The sequence below is a fragment of the Myotis yumanensis genome, unplaced genomic scaffold (assembly GCF_028538775.1).
Source record: "Myotis yumanensis isolate MYYU_CA2020_CCGP unplaced genomic scaffold, mMyoYum1.0.hap1 SCAF_1, whole genome shotgun sequence".
NCBI classification, from domain to species: domain Eukaryota; kingdom Metazoa; phylum Chordata; class Mammalia; order Chiroptera; family Vespertilionidae; genus Myotis; species Myotis yumanensis.
The window spans coordinates 8630571-8652962 of NW_027223752.1; the positions used below are offsets into that span (position 1 = coordinate 8630571).

The 22392-nt window shown below is 51.0% G+C and overlaps 1 protein-coding gene across 1 annotated transcript in view; it reads left to right on the top strand.

The window, feature by feature from the left end:
* The first annotated feature begins 11794 nt into the window (after nucleotides 1-11794).
* The window catches only part of LOC138999478 (protein Daple-like), a 29679-nt gene continuing 19081 nt past the window's right edge, over nucleotides 11795-22392 (top strand). Inside the window, exons 1-2 of the mRNA XM_070403072.1 lie at nucleotides 11795-11884; nucleotides 20722-20851. Coding sequence (XP_070259173.1) covers nucleotides 11795-11884; nucleotides 20722-20851 — 220 coding nt within the window. The remainder of the gene's footprint in view (nucleotides 11885-20721; nucleotides 20852-22392) is intronic.

Below are 22392 nucleotides of genomic sequence, written 5' to 3' on the forward strand. Positions count from 1 at the left end.
CCTGGCAACCGCCAAGCCCCGGACGCCCCGGGACGCCTCCCGCGCGTGCGCGAAACGGCTGCAGGAAACAAGCGACGGACGCGGAGCCCCTGCAGACTTTGCAGATGCACAGCCGGGGTGGGAGACGGGGGTGGTCGCACACTTCTCGGGGGCGCAGGGGAGCTGTCTGAGCAACGTCCAGGGGCTGGTCAAGCAGAAGAGCACGGAGTGTTCCAGCCGGAAGGCGGACGGGCGGGCGCGAAGTCCGGGAGCGTGAGACCCGTCCCTCCTGCCCAACCCGGGGTCCTGCGGAGGGGACAGGCCGCCGATATGAAGGTGAAGGGGTCCTGCGTCCCAGACAAGGCTGCGAACTTGGTCTGCAGGGTACAGGGAGCCGCGAAAGGTCTTAAGCAGGGGAATGGCGAGGAGAGGCCTGGGTTAGAGTGAGCCCTTGGACAGCCCTGGACCCACGGGAGGGGCTGCAGGGGACCACGGTCACAAGGCAGCACCCAGGGTCTGCCCGAATAGTCTGCACCCGGGTCAATGAGGTGGATGCCAGGGAAGACAGCTCAGTTGTGGCTCGGTGGCCCGCTGGTGAAGGGAGATGAAAAAGAGGGTTTGGGTGACCTTGCAGCCTAGGGGCCCCCATCCCCCATCCTCTCTCACAGGGCATCTCCATGCTGACCTTTCACCTACCAGATGGGCAAAGATGAAGACCCAGAAAGGAGTCAATGAAGGAGGGGTGTGGGGAACAGGCCTCACTCTCCATTTGAGTGTGAGCTGGCACAGAAGTGGGTTGGAATTACCTGTTCATTTAAAAATAGATTTATACATTTTCCCTAAGCTATTTCTGCTCTAGCTGCCATAGGACCAGACCACCAGGTCTGACCAGCCCTGAGCCCTACCACCCAGAGCAAAAGGGAAACTGCACACAGTGTACCCAATTTTGGTAAAAAGTAACAGGGAGGAGGTTAATGACTGCATTACCTATTCCAAGGCCTTTGGGCGTCTGGAAGGAAGAGCTTATGGAGGACTTCCCCTTTCTACATGACATGGGTAACTATAGTATTGACATTTTTTTTGGATCAACAGAATTATTTTTGTATCAGAATTTTTTAAATAAATTGATGCATGGAAACAAACAAAAAAAAAAGGTAAATGCATGCCAGTATCCCCCAATTTCATATGTCGAATCTTAATCCCCAAGGTGGTGGTGTTACGACTCGGGGTCTTTGGAAGGTGACTACGTCATGAATAGTTAGTTGCCCTTGTAGAAAGGACCTCAGAAAGCTCCCTCTCCCCTTCCACCCTGTGAGGACACAGCGAGAAAATGCTGTCCGTGACCTAGGATGAGGGTCCTCACCAGACAGGGAATCTGCCGGGGCCTTGATCTCGGGTTTCAGCCTCCAGACAGTGAGATGAATAAGCCCCACAGTTTGTGGTGTCTGTTACAGCAGCCCAAACAGACTAAGACACTGAGTTAAAGGTTATACTTTAAACTGTATATTATATTACTCTTAATAGATCAATCATGTTATTATTTGTAAAGAGACATCAGGCAAAACCCCAACCCACAGTCACCTCCTCAATTCTGACCCGCCTGGGTCAGTCCTGCACGCAGCAAGGTGATCTTTTCCAAATGCTGATCGATTTAGGGTGCTGCCCCCCACAATCTTACCCACTTGTCCACTTAAAACACTTCACCAGTTCCCAGTGCTCCAGGATAAACACAAAACCTAGCATGAGTCGGCAGACCATTCACACCTGGCCCTGCCCACATCTTCAGCTCATCTCTTGCATGCACAGACACTCCTAGGAGCGCGCACACACACACATGCACACATGTGCGCACACCAGCACTCTGGCTCTACCACTTGCCCTATTGCACACCCGTCAGCCCCTGTGTCATTCATGGAATCTTTTATGTTTGCAACCAGCCCTTTCACCAGGTCCAGAGAAACAGAACTTCCTGTCTACCAACTGCCCTGAATGCTTGGGGAGGGAGCTGACACTCATTCACTGAGCAGCTACTGTGGGCCAGACCCCTTCCAAGCACTCCGTGGGAATAAACGGATTCACTTCATTTGTTAAAAGTGCTGACAAAAAGGGAAACTGACTCCCTCTTCCCAGTTAGCACCAGAGAAATCACTGGATGAGAGACAGGCATGGGGTCCAGGGTGTAAGACAGAAGGGAGACCCTGTAGAGACCTGGTGGGGGTAGTGAGGGTGCTGAGTATATGCGCACTGGAGGAGGTGGGACAGATGGTGTTGGGGCCCAGCCCCAGCAGGTCCACGGGCTCCCAAAGGTGTGGATGGAGTCGGCGAAGAAGGAATGACATGGAGACAGCATTCAGATGATCAGTATAGCCAGCTTCTTTTTTTAAAAAAATGTATTTTATTATTATTTTTTTTTACAGAGAGGAAAGGAGAGAGATAGTTAGAAACATCGATCAGCTGCCTCCTGCACACCTCCCACTGGGGATGTGCCCGCAACCAAGGTACATGCCCCTGACCGAAATCGAACCCGGGACCTTTCAATCTGCAGGCCGACACTCTATCCACTGAGCCAAACTGGTTAGGGCAGACTGGAGGTTCGATTCCAGTCAAGGGCATATACCTGGTTGCAGGCTTGATTGCCAGTGGGAGGCGTGCAGGAGGCAGCCAATCAATGTTTCTCATCGATGTTTCTAACTCTCTATCCCTCTCCCTTCCTCTCTGTAAAAAATCAATTAAAAAAATATATTTTTTAAAGAAGCTGGCTATGCTGATCATCTGAACGCTGTCTCAGTGTCATTCCTTCTTCACCGACTCCATCCACACCTTTGGGAACTCCTGGACCTGCTGGGGCAGGACTCCAACAAACTTTGTCAAGCCTGCTCTTGAGTCTCCCTGGCACGCATCATAGCGACTGGTTAAATGGTTGAACGGTTGGAGAGACAATTAGCATTGTGTACCCTGGGAGGCAGGGATGGGCCAGTGCCTCAGGCACCCCCTTCTCCTGCTCCTCACCCCTAGGCTGGGGTCTGCAGCAGGGAGTCCCTTCCTCTCCTGTGCCTTCTTGCCAGGAGCCCAGGAGACAGTGACCGGGCAGGTGGGCAGGGACCGGAGCTCTCCACACTGCCTGTGAGACTCTCACTCCCGGAATCAGGGTGAGGGCAAGGCTGGTCCTTCTGGGGCTACAGGGAAAACCTCTCCCAGCTTCTGGTGGTGCCAGCTGTCCTCGGTTCCTTGGCTGGGAGACCCATCCTCCCCACCCATCTCTGCATCCAAGTCCCATGAACTTCTCTCTGCGGGTGAGTCTAATTTCCCTCTCACAAGGACACCTGTCGTTGCAGCGAGGGCCCACCCATCCAAGACCCAAGGCCTCCTCTGAACTTGATTACATCTGCAAAGGCCCTATTCCCACCAAGACCACGGTCACTGTGTCCCATCCGTATGGATTTGGGGACACAACACACCTCAGAAGAGGTATCACACGGCACACGGAGCCCCGGGGTGGAGTGGAAACACCAGTCTCAGAACAGCAAGCTGAGCAGAAATTTCCCATAAATACTGGTCAGTGCACGCCCAGGCACAAGGACACATTTCCCTATGGGCATGTTCTCTCCCCGTCAGTGCACTCACATGTGACAAGATGCACGCCCTGCGACGAGCACGGCCCCTTCCGTGGCAGGGCGTGCAGAGGCCTCTGCACCAGGACCTGCAGGGCTCTCCTGTGTGAAGTGAGAGCGTCTCTGCACTCACCTACTCAGTGCAGTGCTCTGACAGTGGACGCATTGCAGCCTCCCGCCACCAGGGGGCGAACCGCCGCCCCTCGCAGTGCTCTGCTCTCCCCGCACCGCCCGGAAGTCCCGCCTCTTCCGGAAGTCAGCAAAGTTTGTCCAGTAGACAGCAGAGTCCGCGGGTGCAGGACTGTCTGGCCTGAGTGGCTCCTGGCAGTGCGGGGCCGGGAAGCCTCAGGGGGACCTGGGCCTGAGGCGACGTGCGGGACCCTGAGGCGGCTGACCCTGCGGGAAGAAGCCCGGCCGGCGGCCTCGAAGGGCAGTCCCGCGGGGCACGTGCTCATTCGGGGAGTCGGTCAGCTTCTGCGGGGAAGATGGGACGTGGGGGCCGCGGGGCGCGGGGCGTGGGCAGGGTACCGGCCCCGCTCAGACCCGGGGGCCTCCGGGCGTCGGCCTCCCCGCTCTGCCTGCACCAGCGGCTCCGGGAGGCGCCTTCCGAGTCGGGGTTTGTTTCTGAGAAAGACGCCCCCTCCCAGGTCGCCCTCCCGCCCGCCCTGCAGAGGGCGCTGGAGCCCGCGCCGCCTCTACCCTGTGTGGCCCCCGCTCGGGGCGCCGCTCCAGGGCTTCCCGGCCCAAGTCCTCCGGTGTCGGACCGGGACCCTCCTCAGCCACAGGGCTGGGCTCAGACAGAAAGTCCCAGAGTTGTAGTAAAAGCCACGGACCCGGACCCCGACAGCAGGTCAGGTGTCCACTGACGGGGCGCCGGAGGTCGTTGTCCGCTTCCCCCGTCAGCCTTACCCGTGGCGGTAAGGACGCGGCGGTAAGGACGCGCTGCGGGGCCTCATCACGGTGCCTCGGGCGCAGAGCGAGGAGCTCTCCGCTCGCGCGTCCAGGAGGCTCCAGGTCTGTGGTGACAGCAGCGTCCTCGTGGGGCCCAGAGTGGGTCATGCCCCAGGGGTGCGCCCCTGAGCTGCTCTCGAGTCATTTATCCATCAGACACCAGGTCTCTGCAGATCTGTGTGCAAGTCCCATCGGAACCAATGTGCGAGCTTAACTTCAGCAGCATGAACGGTATTGCTCGTTTTAAATGCTCCACTGATGATAGTTTATATTGAAGACATCAAATACATTCAAAATTTCAGGTATTTGATGTAGTAAAGTAATTCCCATCGTGTGCTGAAAACATTCAACCTGAGTATTTTATACATAAACTAGAGGCCTGGTGCACAAAAATTTGTGCACTTGGGGGGGGGGAGAGAGGGGGTCTCTCAGCCCGGCCAGTGCCCTCTCGCAGTCTGGGACCCCTCGGGAGATAATGACCTGCTGGCTTAGGCCTGCTCCTGGGTGGCAGAGGGCAGGCCCAATCTCTAGGTGCAGCCCCTGGTCGGGCTCAGAGCAAGGCCGATTGGAGAGTTGGGGCGCCACCCCCTGTCATGCACAGAGCAGGGCGGATCAGGAGGTTGCGATGCCACCCCTAGTCACGCTCAGGGTAGGGCTGATTGGGGGGTTGGGGTACCGCCCCCTGTCACACTCAAGGCAGGGCCGATCAGGGGGTTGGGGCGCTGCCCCCTGTCACTCACAGAGCAGGGCCAATCAGGGGGGTTGGGGCTCCGTAACCTGTCACACACAGAGCAGGGCCCATCAGGGGGTTGGGGTGCTCCCCCCTGTCACAGAGCAGGGCCGATAGGGGAGTTGGGGCACCGCCCCCTGTCACACAGAGCAGGGCAGGTCAGGGGGTTGGGGCGCCGCCACTGTCACACTCAGGGCAGGGCCGATGGGGGAGGGGTTGGGGCGCCGCACCCTGTCACACACAGAGCTGCAGGGCAATCAGGGGGTTGGGGAGCTCCCCCCTGTCACGCACAGAGCAGGGCAGATAGGGAGGTTGTGGCCCCTCCCCCTGTCACACAGAGCCGCAGGGCAATCAGGGTGTTTGGTCGCTGCCCCCTGTCACGCTGATCCCGGTGCTGGGAGGCATATTACCCTTTTACTATGTAGGATAGAAGCCTGGTGCACGGGTGGGGGCCGGCTAGTTTGCCCTGAAGGGTGTCCTGGATCAGGGTGGGGGTCCCGCTTGGGTGCCCGGCCAGCCTGGGTGAGGGGATGATGGCTGTTTGCATCTGGTCACACCCCCTTCAGGGTGGGGGTCCCGCTTGGGTGCCTGGCCAGCCTGGGTGAGGGGATGATGGCTGTTTGCATCTGGTCACACTCCCTTTAGGGTGGGGGTCCCCACTGGGGTGCCTGGCCAGCCTGGGTGAGGGGCTGAGGGCCGTTTTTAGGCTGGCGGGTGACTGAAGCTCCCAACCTGTCCTTTTTTCCTTTTTTTTAAATTCTGGGCCAGCTTTAGCTCTGAGGCTCGGCTCCAGCTATGAGACCTCCGCTGCTGAAAACAGGTTTCTGGCCTTTGTTTACCTTCTGTATTTGAAACAATGTTGCAGTCCTGCTGGCTGAAGCCCGGGGTTTTGTTTAGCTTCTATATTTGTTACAATGTTGCTTAGAGTGCAGCTGAGAGGCCGGCAAGGCAGGCAGGGAAGCTTGGCTTCCTCCATCACTGAAGCAAGCAAGCCTCCCTGTTCGCATCAGCTGCCTGGCTGCCGGCCGCCATCTTGGTTGGCAGTTAATTTGCATATCTCCCTGATTAGCCAATGGGAAGGGTAGCGGCTGTACGGCTAATTACCATGTTTCTCTTTTATTAGATAGGATTATTTTTATGTCTGCAGAATTCTAATTTCTCTTTTTAAAAATATCTTTCTATTGATTTCAGAGAAGAAGGGAGAGGGAGAGAGATAGAAGCATCAATGGTGAGAGAATCATTGATCGGCTGCCTCCTGCAGGCCCCACATTGGGAACTGAGCCTGCAACCTGGGCACATGCCCTGACCAGGAATCAAACCTCGAGTCCCTGGTTCGAAGGTCAACTCTCAATCACTGAGTCATGCCGGCTGAGCTAATGTCGCTTTTTAAAGTTATATTTGAGCATAATGTGTGGTCATAGTATGCTCTTCAGGTTGATTTTTGTGAAGGGGCTCCAGGAGGGAGTTTACAGGTTACATTTATTATCTGTTACAGAATATCCCTTGTCTGTGGGGGCTGGCCTCTGTGAAGTTGTTCCCTCCTGCCCATCTGCGCCTTTCTCTGGAGGCTTCTAGCATTTAGTGTTTGCCCTTCAGCAATGACGCGTGTATATCACACTCTAACCTGTGTGGTTGAGCTCACCTGCACCCACAGTTGAAGCAGCCCCCCATAACCTGCTCTTCCCCACCAGGTTTCCCCTTCCAGCTTTCATTCCTCAGAGTTTAATCTTTTACGTCTAGTGGCCAAGTGGCTGGTCACACCTGCTAGTTCTGTCTTGGGGTCGTCCTTCCCAGGTCCCACAGGACTGAGTTTGGCAGGTCTCACTTCCCAACTGGACCTTCCACACGGCTCCATGCCCCCACCTCGTCCTGCTCCTGCCTCCTTCTCCAGAATGAGTGCTGTTAGATGTGCAGCATTGCAGACAGAGATGTGCGGTGGTCTTTTTCCAAGGAACCAGAAGGCTGCTGGCCGAGGCAGTCCACCTTGACCTAGAAGACGAGAGGGTGTGCTTACAGGCAGGTCCCAGTGCTGTGGCGGATTGCTCTGTGCTGCACCCACCAGTCCGCATGGCCCTGTATCATACTGCACACTCAGACTGGTTTTTAAAGCGTATGTCCTATGGGCGTGTATATCCTACCATGTGTATATTGACGCGTTGATTTTAAAAGTACTGACTCTTTCAGCATAAACTTCAGCTTGTTGAAAAGAAGGATCCCTGAGAGTAACTTGCTGCCACGATTGTCAGGTGTTGTGATGACGTTTGGTCTGTTTCATTCGTGCAGGTAGGAGCTCCCTTTCTGGAGGCCATGGTGAGGAAGTTTGATGATGTCTATGGAAAGACATCAGCGTGGGGGAGGCTAAGGGCAAAGAGTGTGACAACCTGTTCACCATCCTTGCCCATTTGTATGACTTCCACGTGGCAGTCTCTCCTCATTTTCGACATTTTGGAAAAACTTACTGGGAATTTCACAGAGAAAGATATGGAACCGATCCTGTTAATGCTGAGAAATGTGGGCTTTTCATTGAGAAAAGATGATGTTTTGTCCCTGGAAGTGATCAAAGAGACCCAGGCCAAAGCCATCGGGGCAGGAGGCAAGTTCCAGGACAAGACCAGGTACAATGGGTCACTCGACCTGCCTCCTAAGTGCCAAATCCCTCAGAAGCTGACCAGCACATAGAAATAGGGGTAAATGCTATGTTTCACTTGCTAGTAACCTGTTATCTTCTGCTTCTGTGATTTGATTTTTTAATCTTTAAAACTAGAGGCCCAGTGCACGGATTCGGCTCACTGACATCCCCTGAGGCAGTGGTCGGCAAACTCATTAGTCAACAGAGCCAGATATCAACAGTACAACGATTGAAATTTCTTTTGAGAGCCACATTTTTTAAACTTAAACTATATAGGTAGGTACATTCAACTTTAAAATCAACTTTAAATTCATGGTTTTCGTCTTCCATTTTTCTTTGCAGCCATCTCAAACAGGGCACCTAAAAAAATGTTTCATTTTATAATAATAAAGCCACCAACACAAAAGAATTACAATTCTTAAATTGATGACAAAAATACCTGTAGGATTTGCAGCTGGTTGGAAAAATACAGGTAACTTTATGCTTCCAGTAGGTACTTCTGTCACTCGCGCGCGATTTGCGGACGCAACTAGCACTAACCACTGCACAATGAAACTGCTGACTGGCTCACTCAACTTGTGCATGAATCGCGCGTGCCTCCCCCACGCTGCATATCCCGCGGTCCACCTGCGCCACGTCTCCCGTCGCCCGACTGACCAACACCCCCAACTTCTTCTAACGCCACTTCTTCAAAATAGACTTGCCCAGGCTGAAAAACGACTTCTGCACATGGGCCACGAAGTTTAAATCGCACTGTACGTGGGCACTCGCACATAATATTTTGTGGAAGAGCCACACTCAAGGGGCCAAAGAGCTGCATGTGGCTTGCGATCCGCAGTTTGCCAACCACTGCCCTGAGGGGTCCTAGATTGTGAGAGGGCGCAGGCCAGGCTGAGGGACCTCACCGGTGCATGATCGAGGCTGGGAGGAGACTGTAGGAGGGCTCCAGGGCATGTCTGGTCCATCTCGCCTAGTCCCGATCAGCTGGACCCCAGCAGCAAACTAACCTACCAGTCAGAGCGTCTGCCCCCTGGTGGTCAGTGCGCATCATAGCAACTGGTTAAATGGTCGAATGATTGGAGAGACAATTAGCATATTAGGCTTTAATTATATAGACTAGAGGCCTGGTGCAGGGGGATCGTGTACTGATTAGGGGCATGGCCTGCAGGCATCAGTCTGCTGTGGAAGCGCCGCTCATCCTGGTCAGCCTAGCGGCGCTCCCACTGTGGGAGCGCACTGACCACCAGGCAGCAGTTCCTACGTTGAGTGTCTGCCCCCTGGTGGTCAATGTGTGTCATAGCTACTGGTTGACCTGTCGTCGTTCTGGTCATTCCACAGTTCAGTCACTGGGCTTTTATTATATAGGATGTGAACAAGCCTTGTTTCATTACTAAGAACGAGGATATTTTGTGAGTTTAAGAACTGATTTATTTAACACTCATCTATTCAAAAACTGTTTACTGAGAAAGGCCATGTGGTTCGGGGCTCAGGTGTCAGCGTGCCTGAACTTCTGCTCAGCCCCTGGACAGCAATGTGACCTGAGTCTTCCAAGCCTCAGTTTCCCCTTGTAGAAAGCAGGGCTGGGCATGGCTCTGACCTCGTTTCCTTTTCTGCAGGTCAGAGATAGGGGAGGGCGGGGAAGCCTCTAGGGATGTGTGAAAAACAGGAAAAGGGTTCATGTGGGGCCCACAGGGGAGCAGAGCAGGGGCCATTGCAAGGACTTGGGCTTTTATCCTGGAGGCACCTGAAGGGTTCTGAGGGGGGAAATGGCACGGGAAGTCTTCGTGCTCATGGTCCCTTTGGCTATAACGTAGTGGAGGTGGTCAGACAGGTATACCCCCCTTCAGGGTTCAGAGATGGCAGTGGGAGGATTAGTTCAGTTGCAGTGGGTGTGGGTGTGGGAGTGAGGACTGACCAGGTAGGGTATGGGTGGGAGGGAAGGCCAGGGTCAGCCCATGTTCTCAGCTTAGGCCTTCAGGGGACAGGAGTACATGCAGGAGACCCAGGCTCAAAAGGGAAGCTGGGCTCTTTTCTGAAATCCCGTAATATTCACTGGGAGGAGTTATGATCTGAGCCAGAGGTCGTCAAACTTTTTAAACAGGGGGCCAGTTCACTGTCCCTCAGACATCCCACACATGCGCACTGCGGGCCCGGGACGAGTCGGCTGCTAAGCAGGACAGGCAGCGGCGGCAAAAACACCCGGCGGGCCGGATAAATGTTTTCGGCGGGCCGCATGTGGCCCGCGGGCCCTAGTTTGAGGACCCCTGATCTGAGCCCTCTGAGGAGGTCCTGAGGCCCTGAGGTGGGAAGCCTCAGGGTTAGAAACACTGACATTCAGACATTTGAGAGGAAGAGCGAGAGGAAAGTCACCAGAGACAGGCCACAGTGTTCCAGAGAAGCTTCCCCTGTATTGAATGCCCAGAGGTCCGGTTTAAAACACAGAAGTCAGCCTGGCCAACATGGCTCAATGGTTGAGCCTGGATCTATGAACCAGGAGGTCATGGTTTGATTCCTGGTCAGGGTACATGCCTGGGTTCCAGGCTCCATCCCCAGTGTGGGGTGTGCAAGAGGCAGCTGATCAATGATTCTCTCCCATCATTGATGTTTCTCTCCTTCCTCTTTCCTCTCTGAAATCACACATATATATATATATATATATATATATTTATATATAATTTTGTTTGTTTTGTTTTGTTTTACTCCTCACCCAAGTATATTTTTCCATTGACTTTTTAGAGAGAGTGGAAGGGAAAGGGAAAGATAGAGAGAAACATCAGTGTGAGAGACACACATCGATTGGTTGCCTCTTGCACATGCCCCGACCAGGGCCTGGGCCAGGGAAGAGCCTGCAACCTAGGTACCCCCTTGACTGAAATTGAACCCAGGACCTTTCAGTCCACAGGCTGACACTCTACCCACCGAGCCAAACCGGCTAGGGCAGGGGTGGGCAAACTTTATGACTCGAGGGCCACAATGGGTTCTTAAACTGGACCGGAGGGCCGGAACAAAAGCATGGATGGAGTATTTGTGTGAACTAATATAAATTCAAAGTAAACATCATTACATAAAAGGGTACGGTCTTTTTTTTTTTTTTAGTTTTATTCATTTCAAATGGGCCGGATCCGGCCCGCGGGCTGTAGTTTGCCCACGGCTGGGCTAGGGCAATAAAAATATGTTTTTTTAAAATAAATAAATAAATAAATAAATAAAACAGAAGTCAGCAGAGACTAGAAGTACTCTCCTGGTTGCCTAGGGCTGGTGGGTTGTGGGAATCAGGGCATGGCTTTCAATATGTGTTTGGAGCTTCTTTTTGGTGAGCTATGAAAACGTTCTAAAACTGTGGAGATGGATGCACAACCTTAAATACACTTTGAATGGGTGTTTGATGGTTCATGAATTATATCAATTAAAAGTCAATATTTGGAGAAATCTCAGAAAGGGGTATGTGGGAAGTCTCTGTACTATTCTTGCAACTTTTCTCTCAGTATGACATTATTCCAGATTAAAAGTTAAATGAAAAGGCCAGGAGTGGGGGAAGGAATGGCAACTGTCGTGGAGAGGAGGGGTGACTCAGAGCACAGGGTCGGGGGGGAGGAGCGCATGTGGGGGGATCAGTGGGAGGAGCTGGGGAGGGGGAGCAGGAGAGGGAACCAGAGATCTGTGGGTAGTGGTCAAGGCCCTGGTGGAGGTCCGATGCCAGATTTATGTTAAATTACTGGAGAGGCTGGAGTGGGGATGGTCTGCCTGAGACCATCAGGTTTACCAGCAGTGACGGCCACGGGCAGAGTTGGTTTATTTCTTCCCACATAGAAGGTCGGTTATATAGACAATTTGAAATGATGGCTTTCTCTTTCTTTTGTTTATATTTTTAGGATTCGCTTTATGCTGGAAATGATGTTGGTCCTGAAGAGCGATGACATGCAGAGGATTCTGGGCTTTGACCCTGAGCCTGTAGAGAAACTGAGGAAATTGCAAAGAGCTTTGGTGAGTCACTTTTACTCCTAAGTGCTTTGAGTTCCCTGTGGGCGTGAACCCACCGTGGAAGTCTGGAAGGTAGTTGGAGCTGTGAGTCAGGTGCCCAGCCTGGTCAGCAAGAGTTCCGAGGGATTGAATGGCGACTGCGTTTCTGTGGTGAGTCCCTGTGAGTGGCCCTGTGAGTGTGCAGCGGAGTTCCTGTGAGTTAAGCATTCCCCACACTTAGCCTGTGGTGCTGGACTCGGCTGTGCAGCAGAATCATCAGAGAACCTTCTGATCACTTTGGAAGAGGCTCCCATCAGGACCAGAGGCGTTAGCCTAGGAGGAGAGGGGACTTGTCTCTTTAACCTCCACAGGTTTTTTACGTGGGGCCACAGCTGAGACCCACTGCCTCTCCAGTCAGGGTGAGTACTCTGTAACTTCCTTTTTTATTTTTTAATAAAATCATTGTATATATATATATATATATATATATATACACACACACACACACACACACATATATATAAAATATGTATATTATATATATGTGATATATAATATATATATTTTAAGGAAAATATAATATATAATATAATATATATATTATATATAATATATAATAAAATATATATATTATATATGTGATATATAATATATATATTTTAAGGAAAATATAATATATAATATAATATATATAATATATATCACAATATAATATATGTGATATATATATCACATATATATAATATATATATAACACACATATATATAAATTTAATTATTTATCTGTTTGTTTTTCAACATCATTTTTTTAAAATCCTCATTCGAGGGTATTTTCCATTGAATTTTAGAGAGAGTGGAAGAGAGAGGGAAAGATAGAGAGAAATATTGATGTGAGAGAAACATCGATTGGTTGCCTCCTGCACTCGCCCTGGAGCCTGCCACCGAGGTATGTGCCCTTGACCGGAATCGAACACAGAACCCTTCAGTCTACAGCAGTGGTTCTCAACCTGTGGGTCTCGACCCCTTTGGCGGTCGAACGACCTTTTTACAGGGGTCACCTAAGACCATCCTGCATATCAGATATTTACATCACGATTCATAACAGTAGCAACATTACAGTTGTGAAGTAGCAACGAAAATAATTTTATGGTTGGGTCACAACATGAGGAACTGTATTTCAAGGGCCAGAAGGTTGAGAACCACTGGTCTACAGGATGACGCTCTGTCCACTGAGCCAAACCGGGTAGGGCTTTAATATATATTTTTATTGGTTTCAGAGAGGAAGGGAGAAGGGGGGGAGAGAGAGAGAAACATCAATAAGAGAATCATGGATTGGCTGCTTCCTGCATACTCCACACTGGAGATTAAGCCCACAACTGGGGCATGTGCCCTGACCTGGAATCAAACCATGACCACCTGGCTCATAGGTTGACGCTCAACCACTGAGCCAGGCCAACTAGGTTCAGGTGCCAGTAAAAATGCTTGTATAAATAAAAAAAAATGTATTGCCGGTTTAGTTCTCTTCAAGGCATTCTTTGAAACTATTCAGAAATTTGGTAAGAATATAGAAGTTAAAATTTGAAAATTACCTTCTAATATCTAATGGAACCCATTATTTCTTTAAATCCTATCCCAGGGATATGCTTACTGATTTGAGAGAGAGAGAGAATCGTTGATGTTAGAGAAAAGCATCAGTTGGTTGCCTCTCATACGCACCTCCACTGGGGGCTGAACGCCCAACCTAGGTATGTGCCCTGACTGGGAATTGAACCCACAGCCTTTCCATGTACACAATGATGACCAAACCTACTGAGCCACCCCAGCATGGTCATGGAACCAAATTTTAGGAAAGAAAACCTTATATTACTCCTAGATTTCTGCATATCCAAGGTCCAGAATACAGCTAAGTCAATGGGTCTTCATGGAACACCTTGATGACTTCGATTGGGTTAAATGAGATATAATGTACGCAACATGCTCATCTCTGTGCCAGGCGGGCACTCACTCTTTTGTAGTTTCAGTCGGCCTCATCCTGTTTTCTGTGTCATTGTTATGTATTTTCCTTAAAATAGCTCTGGGTTCATAAATTTTGCATCATTTCTCTGAAATGTTGGCCCTAAAAATTGGGAGCAGAGAGTTTAAAACTTTAGCATCCACTTAATATCTCATTGGCATAAGCTCATAAATTCAACCATTATTGAAATCTTGATTTGCATAAGGATGATAAAAGAAGTAATTTTCAATATATTAAGATTCTTTTTTTTTAAATCCTACTGGAAGATATTTTCCCATTGATTTTTAGAGAGAGTAGAAGAGAGAGGGAAAGACAGAGAGAAACATTGATGTTAGAGAAACACATCAGTTGGTTGCCTCCAGCACACTCCCCAACGGGGCCTGGGCTGGGGAGGAGTCTGCAACCAAAGTACATGCCCTTGAGTGGAACTGAAGCAGGGACCCTTCAGTCTGCTGGTTGACACTCTATCAACTGAGCCAAACCTGCTAGGAGAAGATTCTTTAAATTTATATGTTATTTGCTGTGTTCTCCGTTCCGGTAACTACATCTATAAATTTGTTTCCAGTTTAGATCACATTTTGTTTGACATCATTTTAAATCTCATTATGCTTCCCACAAATGAAGACTATTTTATGAGATAGGTTCTATAAGAGAAATTGATTGAGATAGTTATGAAATAATAACACCTTTAGGTGGGATTTTTTTTTTCCATTTTTGTTCTTTTGTTAGGGGCAGGAATAGAATATTAGGGACTAGCTATAATTATAAGAAATATTACTAGTAATGGTGCTCTATTAACCATGATTGCTCTGTTTTGATTAGAGAAAGCACGTTCTAATCTGTTTGAGAGTTGTACACCCTGGGGCATGGGAGCTAACATGGGAATGCAGCTCCCAACGGCCTAGATTAACAACCTTGTTGCCTGTAAGCTGGTCCCCGAGTCATGCAACCCCCCGCCCGAATTGCATGTAACCTGTAACCACTGTACCTTGCCTACTTTCCCATGTGTGTAATTTCTACTTTCCCATGGAATCTGTGTCTTTCTACCCAAGATAAGCAGCTGGCTTATGGGGAGAGTAGAGCAGATGTTTGTGGATGACCTGCTGCTCTCCCATTCTGCTCACATTAATGGAATAAACGCCATATATGAGTCAACCCAGTGTCTGCTACATTGGTTCAAGTAGTAACCAGCAGCCTGGACCCATTGGTTGTCCGGTTTCACTTTAAGTAATTTTATAACAGTTATTGGAACTGGATAATTAATAAAAATGCCAATCAGTACTTTTTTTCTTCTAACATAAGTCCAAATATTGCATTTACTTAAAATTTTTAAAATTTCTTTTAAATTAAGAATTAATTTTTTAATTAACCCAAGTAAAACCATTACTAGTTTAGAAAATAATTAAAACACTCTTTGTGCATTGATTGACAGCCTAAAGGTTTAAATTCTGTTTCGAGGACACCTGCATATTTGTTCTCTAAATGTCTTTCTTGCTTGTGCTAATTTAATACTCCTTGCACAGAAAGTTATGTACAATATCTTATTGATAAAATATTTTCCAGTCCGGCCGGCGTAGCTCAATGATTGAGCGTCAAACTATGAAGTAGGAGATCATGGTTCCATTCCCTGTCATGGCACATGTGTGGGTTGGGGGCTCGGTTCCCATTATGGGGCATGCAGGAGGTAGCCGATCGATGATTCTCTCATCATTGATGCTCCTATCTCTCCCTCCGTCTCCTTTCCCCTCTGAACTCAATAAAGATATATTTTTAAAAGTAAGTAAATAAAGTATTTTCCAAATATACAACTTTACTTTGTTCATTTTTCTTATAAACTACACATTAGTGAATGGTCTGTCGAATTGTGTTAGGCAGTTGACTGGTGGAGTTCAGGTGTTCTAATGTATGAACTATTCACAGTTGATGGGGAGAAGAATTTCGGAGGTGAGCCCTCTAGGTAAGACTCCACAAAATAAAATGAATGTGTTGTTACCAAATTAGAATTAAGTGGTTAATTTTAATTGATATAGGGTATATATGCCCAGATAGATGTTAAGTTTCATAGGGAGAGTGTTCTAATTTTTGTGTGTTCCAAAGCAGTTAGCATGGGGCATGAGCTGCTGGCAGAGCCATTTAGAATGCGGGCCATGGGGCCGTTTGGAATGGGTGGCATGGAAACAGTGGAATGTTTGGTGCAGAGTCGGTGGGCGTGGAGTCGGTGGGTGCGGAGTCGGTTGTGTGTGGAGTCGGTGGGTGCGGAGTCGGTTGTGTGTGGAGTCGGTGGGTGCGGAGTCGGTGTGTGAAGAGTCGGTGGACGTAGAGTCGGTGAACGTAGAGTCGGTGAGCGCGGAGTCGGTAAGTGCAGAGCCTTTTCATGTGTAGGAAGGGACTGTGCCTGCCTCCCACTCAGGGCTGTTGTGAAGAGTGAATGTGCAAGGGCAGAGGGCACCTAGCGCAGGGCCGGGGATAGGCAGAGAGACGGTGCCCAGGTGACTCCAGAGTCTGTGAGCAAACGCTTCCCACCGCCAGGCTTTGGTCAGAACTGTGTCCACTGATGGGAGGTCCACGGCTTCCCTTCTACAAGAATCTTGGGTTCTGGGCCCTGTGGGAAAAATGAACACAAGATGGAAAAGCAGCAGCTACCGCCCGCTCCCAGTTGTTAGAACCCATGAGTGGAGCCAGCCTTGGAAAACTGCCCACCGAGAGAAACGGTCACATCCCGTGTATGTGTGTTCCCAGACTGTGAAGGCACTTGGGGGAGACTCAGCCCCCTAAGACACCGAGTGATTCTGGGAGGCTCCTGGGGCAGGAGCAGAGATGAGGGGAAAGAGCTGAACGGCTCCCCCGTGTGTGCTGGGCCCTGGGACAGGAGTAAGTCCAGCAGACTCCTCCCATGAGGGGGCCTGTGAGGGCCCAGCCATGGCGTCCCACACCCAGAATGTGCCTGACACCCAGAGGCCCATAGTATTGTTTGTTGTGCCTTAGCCCTCGTTTCCAGGAAACTGCCGAAAGCTATTGGTTTTCCAAGAGGACGTGTGTAAACTGTTCAGGTAGGAACTGTGTGTTGAACAAAAGCTCACCCATAGCCATTTATTTCCAGGACCCAGATCAGTGAAGTGACTGTGGGATTGAGAGGCCTAGACTCAGCCCTCTAACCCGGGATAGACTCTTAGCCCCACCCCTTCCTTGTTAAGGAAATGGTTCAGCAAAGTCCCATACTGTTGGGGTCCTGCCCCAACAGGTCCAGGGGTTCCTAAAGGTGTGGACGGAGTCGGTGAAGAAGGAATGACACGGAGACAGCGTTCAGTTGATCAGCAGCCTTGCCAGGTTCTCTAGCCAGGTTCTAGCCCAGTACTCTAGCCAGGTTCTCTCGCTAGGTTCTCCCTTTATTCTCCTGTTACATCTGTATTTATACCATTTGATTTTAATCCTATCCATTCTATTCCAAAGGTTAGACCGTTTGTTATCTCCATTCCAAGGTCACTACTCTACTGTTCTGTTAAGCTACAAGGAAGTAACTGAAGGAGATTATCCTAAGTAAAGATTATGTAGTTTAAGCGTGATTGTTCATAGTTAAGGTGATTAACTACCTGCCTGGCACTTAGTTAAGGGGTTTTACTGATTTATTCCCTTCCTTAGTCCTGTTAATCCCCAACTCCAGGGAAAAATTCCCACCTGAGGAAACAACCTTTCTTGGAGAGGTGACCCTGGTTAAAACACATAGCGCTAAAAAGGGGAGCAAACATATTAAGAACAGTATGCCATATACGCCAGGTCCCTTGAAACATATGCTGTGCAGATGTTTCTTCCCTGCAGCGACTGTATCAAGCAGCAAGGATGGACCGGCTTCCGGCACCATACCTGTCAGCAGGTGCACTCATCCAATAGACAAGGATGTCCATGTCAGACATGCTCGCACCATGTGTACAATGGATTGGGGCACTTTTAGGTTTCTGTTGTGCCCTTCTCTGACTTTCTGCTACTGGGTTGGGGCTGCTGCCCACGCAGTGACCTGCTGATGGTGAAGAGTTGCTTGCTAAGCTCAGCGGCTTGAGTGGGCAACACTTAAGGTCCTCAAAACAAACAGGGCCTTCCCGGCCAAGGCCAATGCCCCAGTTGTGGGCTCCATGCCCAGGGGTGGCCTGTGGGAGGCAGCCAATCAGTGATTCTCTCATCATTGCTGTTTCTATCTCTCCTTCTTCCTTCCTCTCTGAGATCAGTCTATATATAAAAGCCAAAGCTACCAGCCAACTGGCCAGTAGCTATGACACACACTGACCCCCAGAGGGCAGATGCTCAATGCAGGAGCTGCTGAGCTGATGTCACTTGGCAGTGGTAGTTCTTGGGTGATGCACCCGGAACCAGAGAGGAGGGAGCCCAATTCTGGGGTGTCACCCAAGAACCACACTCTCACAATCTGGGACCCCTCAGGGGATGTTGGAGAGCCGGTTTCAACCCAATCCCCACAGACCAGGCCGAGGGACCCCACTGGTGCATGAATCTGTGCACTGGTCCTCTAGTAAAAATATATTTAAATCCTATATAATAAAAGCCTAATATGCTAAGTGTCCGGTCATCCATTCAACCAATCAAAGCAATATGCTAATGATATGCTAAAGCCGCTCAACCGCTCACAATGACGTGCACTGACCACCAGAGGGAAGACGCTCCAATTGATAGGTGAGCTTGCTGCTGGGGTCTGGCCGATTGGGACTGAGCGAGATGGGCAGGACACATCCTGGAGCCCTCGCGCCATCCCTCCCCGTTTGGCCAAGCTCCCACATCTCTCACCTGCCCTGATCATGCACCAGTGGGGTTCCTCAGTCTGGCCTGTGCCCTCTCGAAATGCAGGACCCCTCAGGGGATATCGGAGAGCCAGTTTCAGCCCAATCCCATAGGCCAGGTCGAGGGACCCCACTGGTGCACGAATTCGGGCCCCAGGACTCTAATATATCTACACTAATAAAAGAGAAACATGCAAATTGACCATACCTACGCTACGCCTTAAGCCACGCCCAACAACCAATCAGAGCTACTATATGCAAATTAACCCAACCAAGATGGCAGCCGGCAGCCACGGAGCTGGAGCAGGCAGGAGGCTTGGTTGCCCCAGTGATGGAGGAAGCCAAGCTTCCCGCCCTCCCTGGCCGGCTCTGAGCTCCACTCAAGGCAACACAGTTTCAATTATAGAAGATAAATAAACCCCAGATACCTGCTTTCAGCCGGCCATGGCCACAGAGCTGGAGCGAGCAGCAGGCTTGGGTTGCCCCTGGCGATGGAGGAAGCCAAGCTTCCCGCCCTCCCTGGCTGGCTCTGAGCTCCACTCAAGGCTACAAAGTTTCAATTATAGAAGGTAAATAAATCCCAGAAAAAAAGAAAAAAAGGAGAGGCTGGGAGCTTCCGTTGCCGGGGGGCTTGGCCAGCCTGAAAACGGCCCTCAGCCCCTCACCCAGACTGGCCAGGCACCCCAGTGGGGAACCCCCACCCTAAAGGGGGTGTGGCCAGCCTGAAAACAGCCATCAGCTCCTCACCCAGGCTGGCCAAACCTCCATGGGGTGAGGGTACCCACTGGAGGGGGCTTGACCAGCCTGCAAACAGCCATCAGCCCCTCACCCAGGCTGGCCAGGCACCCCAGTGGGAACCCCCACCCTGAAGGGTGTGTGACCAGCCTGCAAACAGCCATCAGCCCCTCACCCAGGCTGGCCAGTCACTCCAGTGGGGACCCCCACCCTGAAGGGGATGTGACCAGCCTGCAAACCCTCATTAGCCCCTCACCCAGGCTGGCCAGGCACCCCAGCGGGACCCTCACCCTGATCCGGGACACCCTTCACGGCAAACCAGCCGGCCCCCACCTGTGCACCAAGCCTCTATCCTATATAATAAAAGGGTAATATGCAAATTGACCCTAACAGCAGAACGACTGGGAATGACTGGTCACTATGACACACACTGACCACCAGGGGGCAGATGCTCAATGCAGGAGCTGTCCCCTGGTGGTCACTGTGCTCCCACAGGGGGAGCTCTGCTTAGCCACAAGCCAGGCTGATGGCTGCCAGCACAGCGGTGGTGGCAGGAGCCTCTCCTGCCTCCTCAGCAGCACTAAGGATGTCCAACTGCAGCTTAGGTCTGTTCCCTGCTGGTAAGTGGACATCCCCCGAGGGCTGCCGGGCTGCCAGAGGGATGTCTGACTGCGAGCTTGGACCCGATCCTTCAGGGAGTGTGCCTAAGCCAGCAGGTGGACATCCTCTGAGGGGTCCCAGACTGCAAGAGGGCATAGGCCAGGCTGAGGGACCCCCTCCCTCGAGTGCACAAATTTTTGTGCACCGGGCCTCTAGTGTGTATGTATGTGTGTGTGTGTGTGTGTGTGTATATATATATATAAATATATAAAGGGTAGGGCCTGACTGCTCTGTTGCTTTTCTCTAATAATGGATGTATGTGAGTGACTGTTGCAAAAAGGGTCTCTATTGGTGTTTAGGATGTGGGTTGAGCTGTGATTTGGGAGTCCCTACAGCCTCTCCAAGACACGTTAGACGTGCTAAGGGGCCACAGAGCTGCCTGTCATCATAGTACTTGCTTTAAAGCCCCATGTTGTACGACACTTTGTTCAGACACCACTCAGAGACATCAGGTGTCTTCATCACCTAGGCCACTGGGTCAGCATTTCTTTTAGTGGCTGTAGGTCTCCCATCCGGGCCCTGTGTTGGTGTCACTTCTGTGCAGCTGTGTTTTTGGAAGTGAGCAGGTGCATGGAGGCCCTTCATACTGGGGGAATGAGGGTGGATGCATGGGGCCTGTCCAGAGGGTGGAATGGGGCATCCTCACCACTCCCCTCTTCCTGTACTAGGATCGTGGACACATCCCCCAGCAGCTCCTCAAGGAGCTGCTGGGGGACAGCATGGATCTCGAGGCTGAACAGGTCCAGAGGATGAACCAGCCCGCCCACCTGAGCTGGGAGATGGAGCAGCAGTCAGAAGGTGGGTAGCAGCCCCTGCTGCCTGGGAGCCAGGCTGGCTGCGGTTTCTCCCTCATCCAGGGAGCTGAGCCCTTGGCTCTGAATCTCATGTGTCAGCCCATCCTCACCCCAAGTGAATAGGATTTTATTCAAGGGCCATTTGGAACTGTTTCATTGCAATTCTCCCCAAGAAGAACATGAAGGGTTTGGCAGCCTTGAAGTCAGGACATGAACTACAAAGAAAGTGTTGCCAGATTTCTCAGCTCCCATGTGGACAGTCCCAGGAGCTTCCAGATGACAGCATGCTGACACCCAGAGGATGTCTTAGATCTTTTCGTGGGGGATTGAAAGCTCTGGATGGCAGGAGCCTTCCCCAGTGGTCACTAACCTGCATTATAACAGAGGCCTGGGCTGATTTCCTCCGTTCATGTCATCGGGCAGATGGGTGCAGTCTGTTCTCTGTCTCCCTGGGCAGGGCCTGCTAAGTGTCTGCTTCTCAGGAGAGCCAGGCCTCTTCCTCTTTCTCTTGTGTTTGCCCCCTCACAGCCCCCAGAGGAGGTGTGGGGTTGGCCAGGGGCAGGCAGTGCACCCGGCAAACAAGTAGCCAGTCCCTGTGCTCAACAACATCACATGTGCACCTGAGGGTGCAGGCGAAGGTGCGCTTAGATCTCTGCAGCGCGCAGGAGGGCCTTGGGCTGGTTTGGGGGGGTGGGGGAGGTGCTGCTTTTCCAATTCTGATCAACATTCCTAAGCATCATGGAGAGGCTGTTGAGAGCAGCTGGATAGTCCTTCTCTTCAAGGGTCCCCATCATTTCAAACCTAAAATCAGTTCATTGAACTATGAATCTGTGTGAGGAGTCGGTTCTCTCTGTGGTTTGGAGTCTCAGCACTCCTGGGACCAAGGGTGGGCACAACAGGGATCTCTGCTCTGGGAGCTCAGGTTCATGGGGAGGACACTGCCCCCTGGTGGAACGCAGGAGTGGTGCCGGCTGGCAGGGACCTCTCAGACCTGATGTTTCTGTTAGAGACCAGGGAGGCTGTTGGGTTGGGAAGCCTCCCTGACTCAGGCCCTCTGTGTAGTGTGTGAGCCCTTTCAGGTCAGTGCCCGTGACTACTTCTTGGTGTTCCCACGCCTGCTGCTTAGCTGGTAGCTCATGAACAAAGCGTGAATGGACTTTTGCATGGATGGTGTGGTGGCTTCTTGAGTCAGAAAGGCCTGGCTTCAAGTCCTGTCTCCTCCACCTGTTAGCCAGGTGACCTCTTTTAAACCTCCGTTTTCTTATCTGCAAAATGGGGGTAATGAAGCTGCCTCCCAGGATTGCTATGCGTGTCTCGTGAGAGGAGACGGTGAAGCCTTACGCTGTGCCTGGCCCCCGGGGCACCAACAAAAGATGGCTGTCCTCATCGCCCTTGTTGAATGAAAAGATCCCCATTGCTCTGGTTCTGGGGGTACTTGTGAGCGCAGTACCCAGTAGAGAACCATGGGTTGTTTTCCCAATAAACTGTTGTGTCATCTCAAGAGCCTCTGAGGCGCTGGCCTTTAGGGAAGAGGAAATGAGGCTG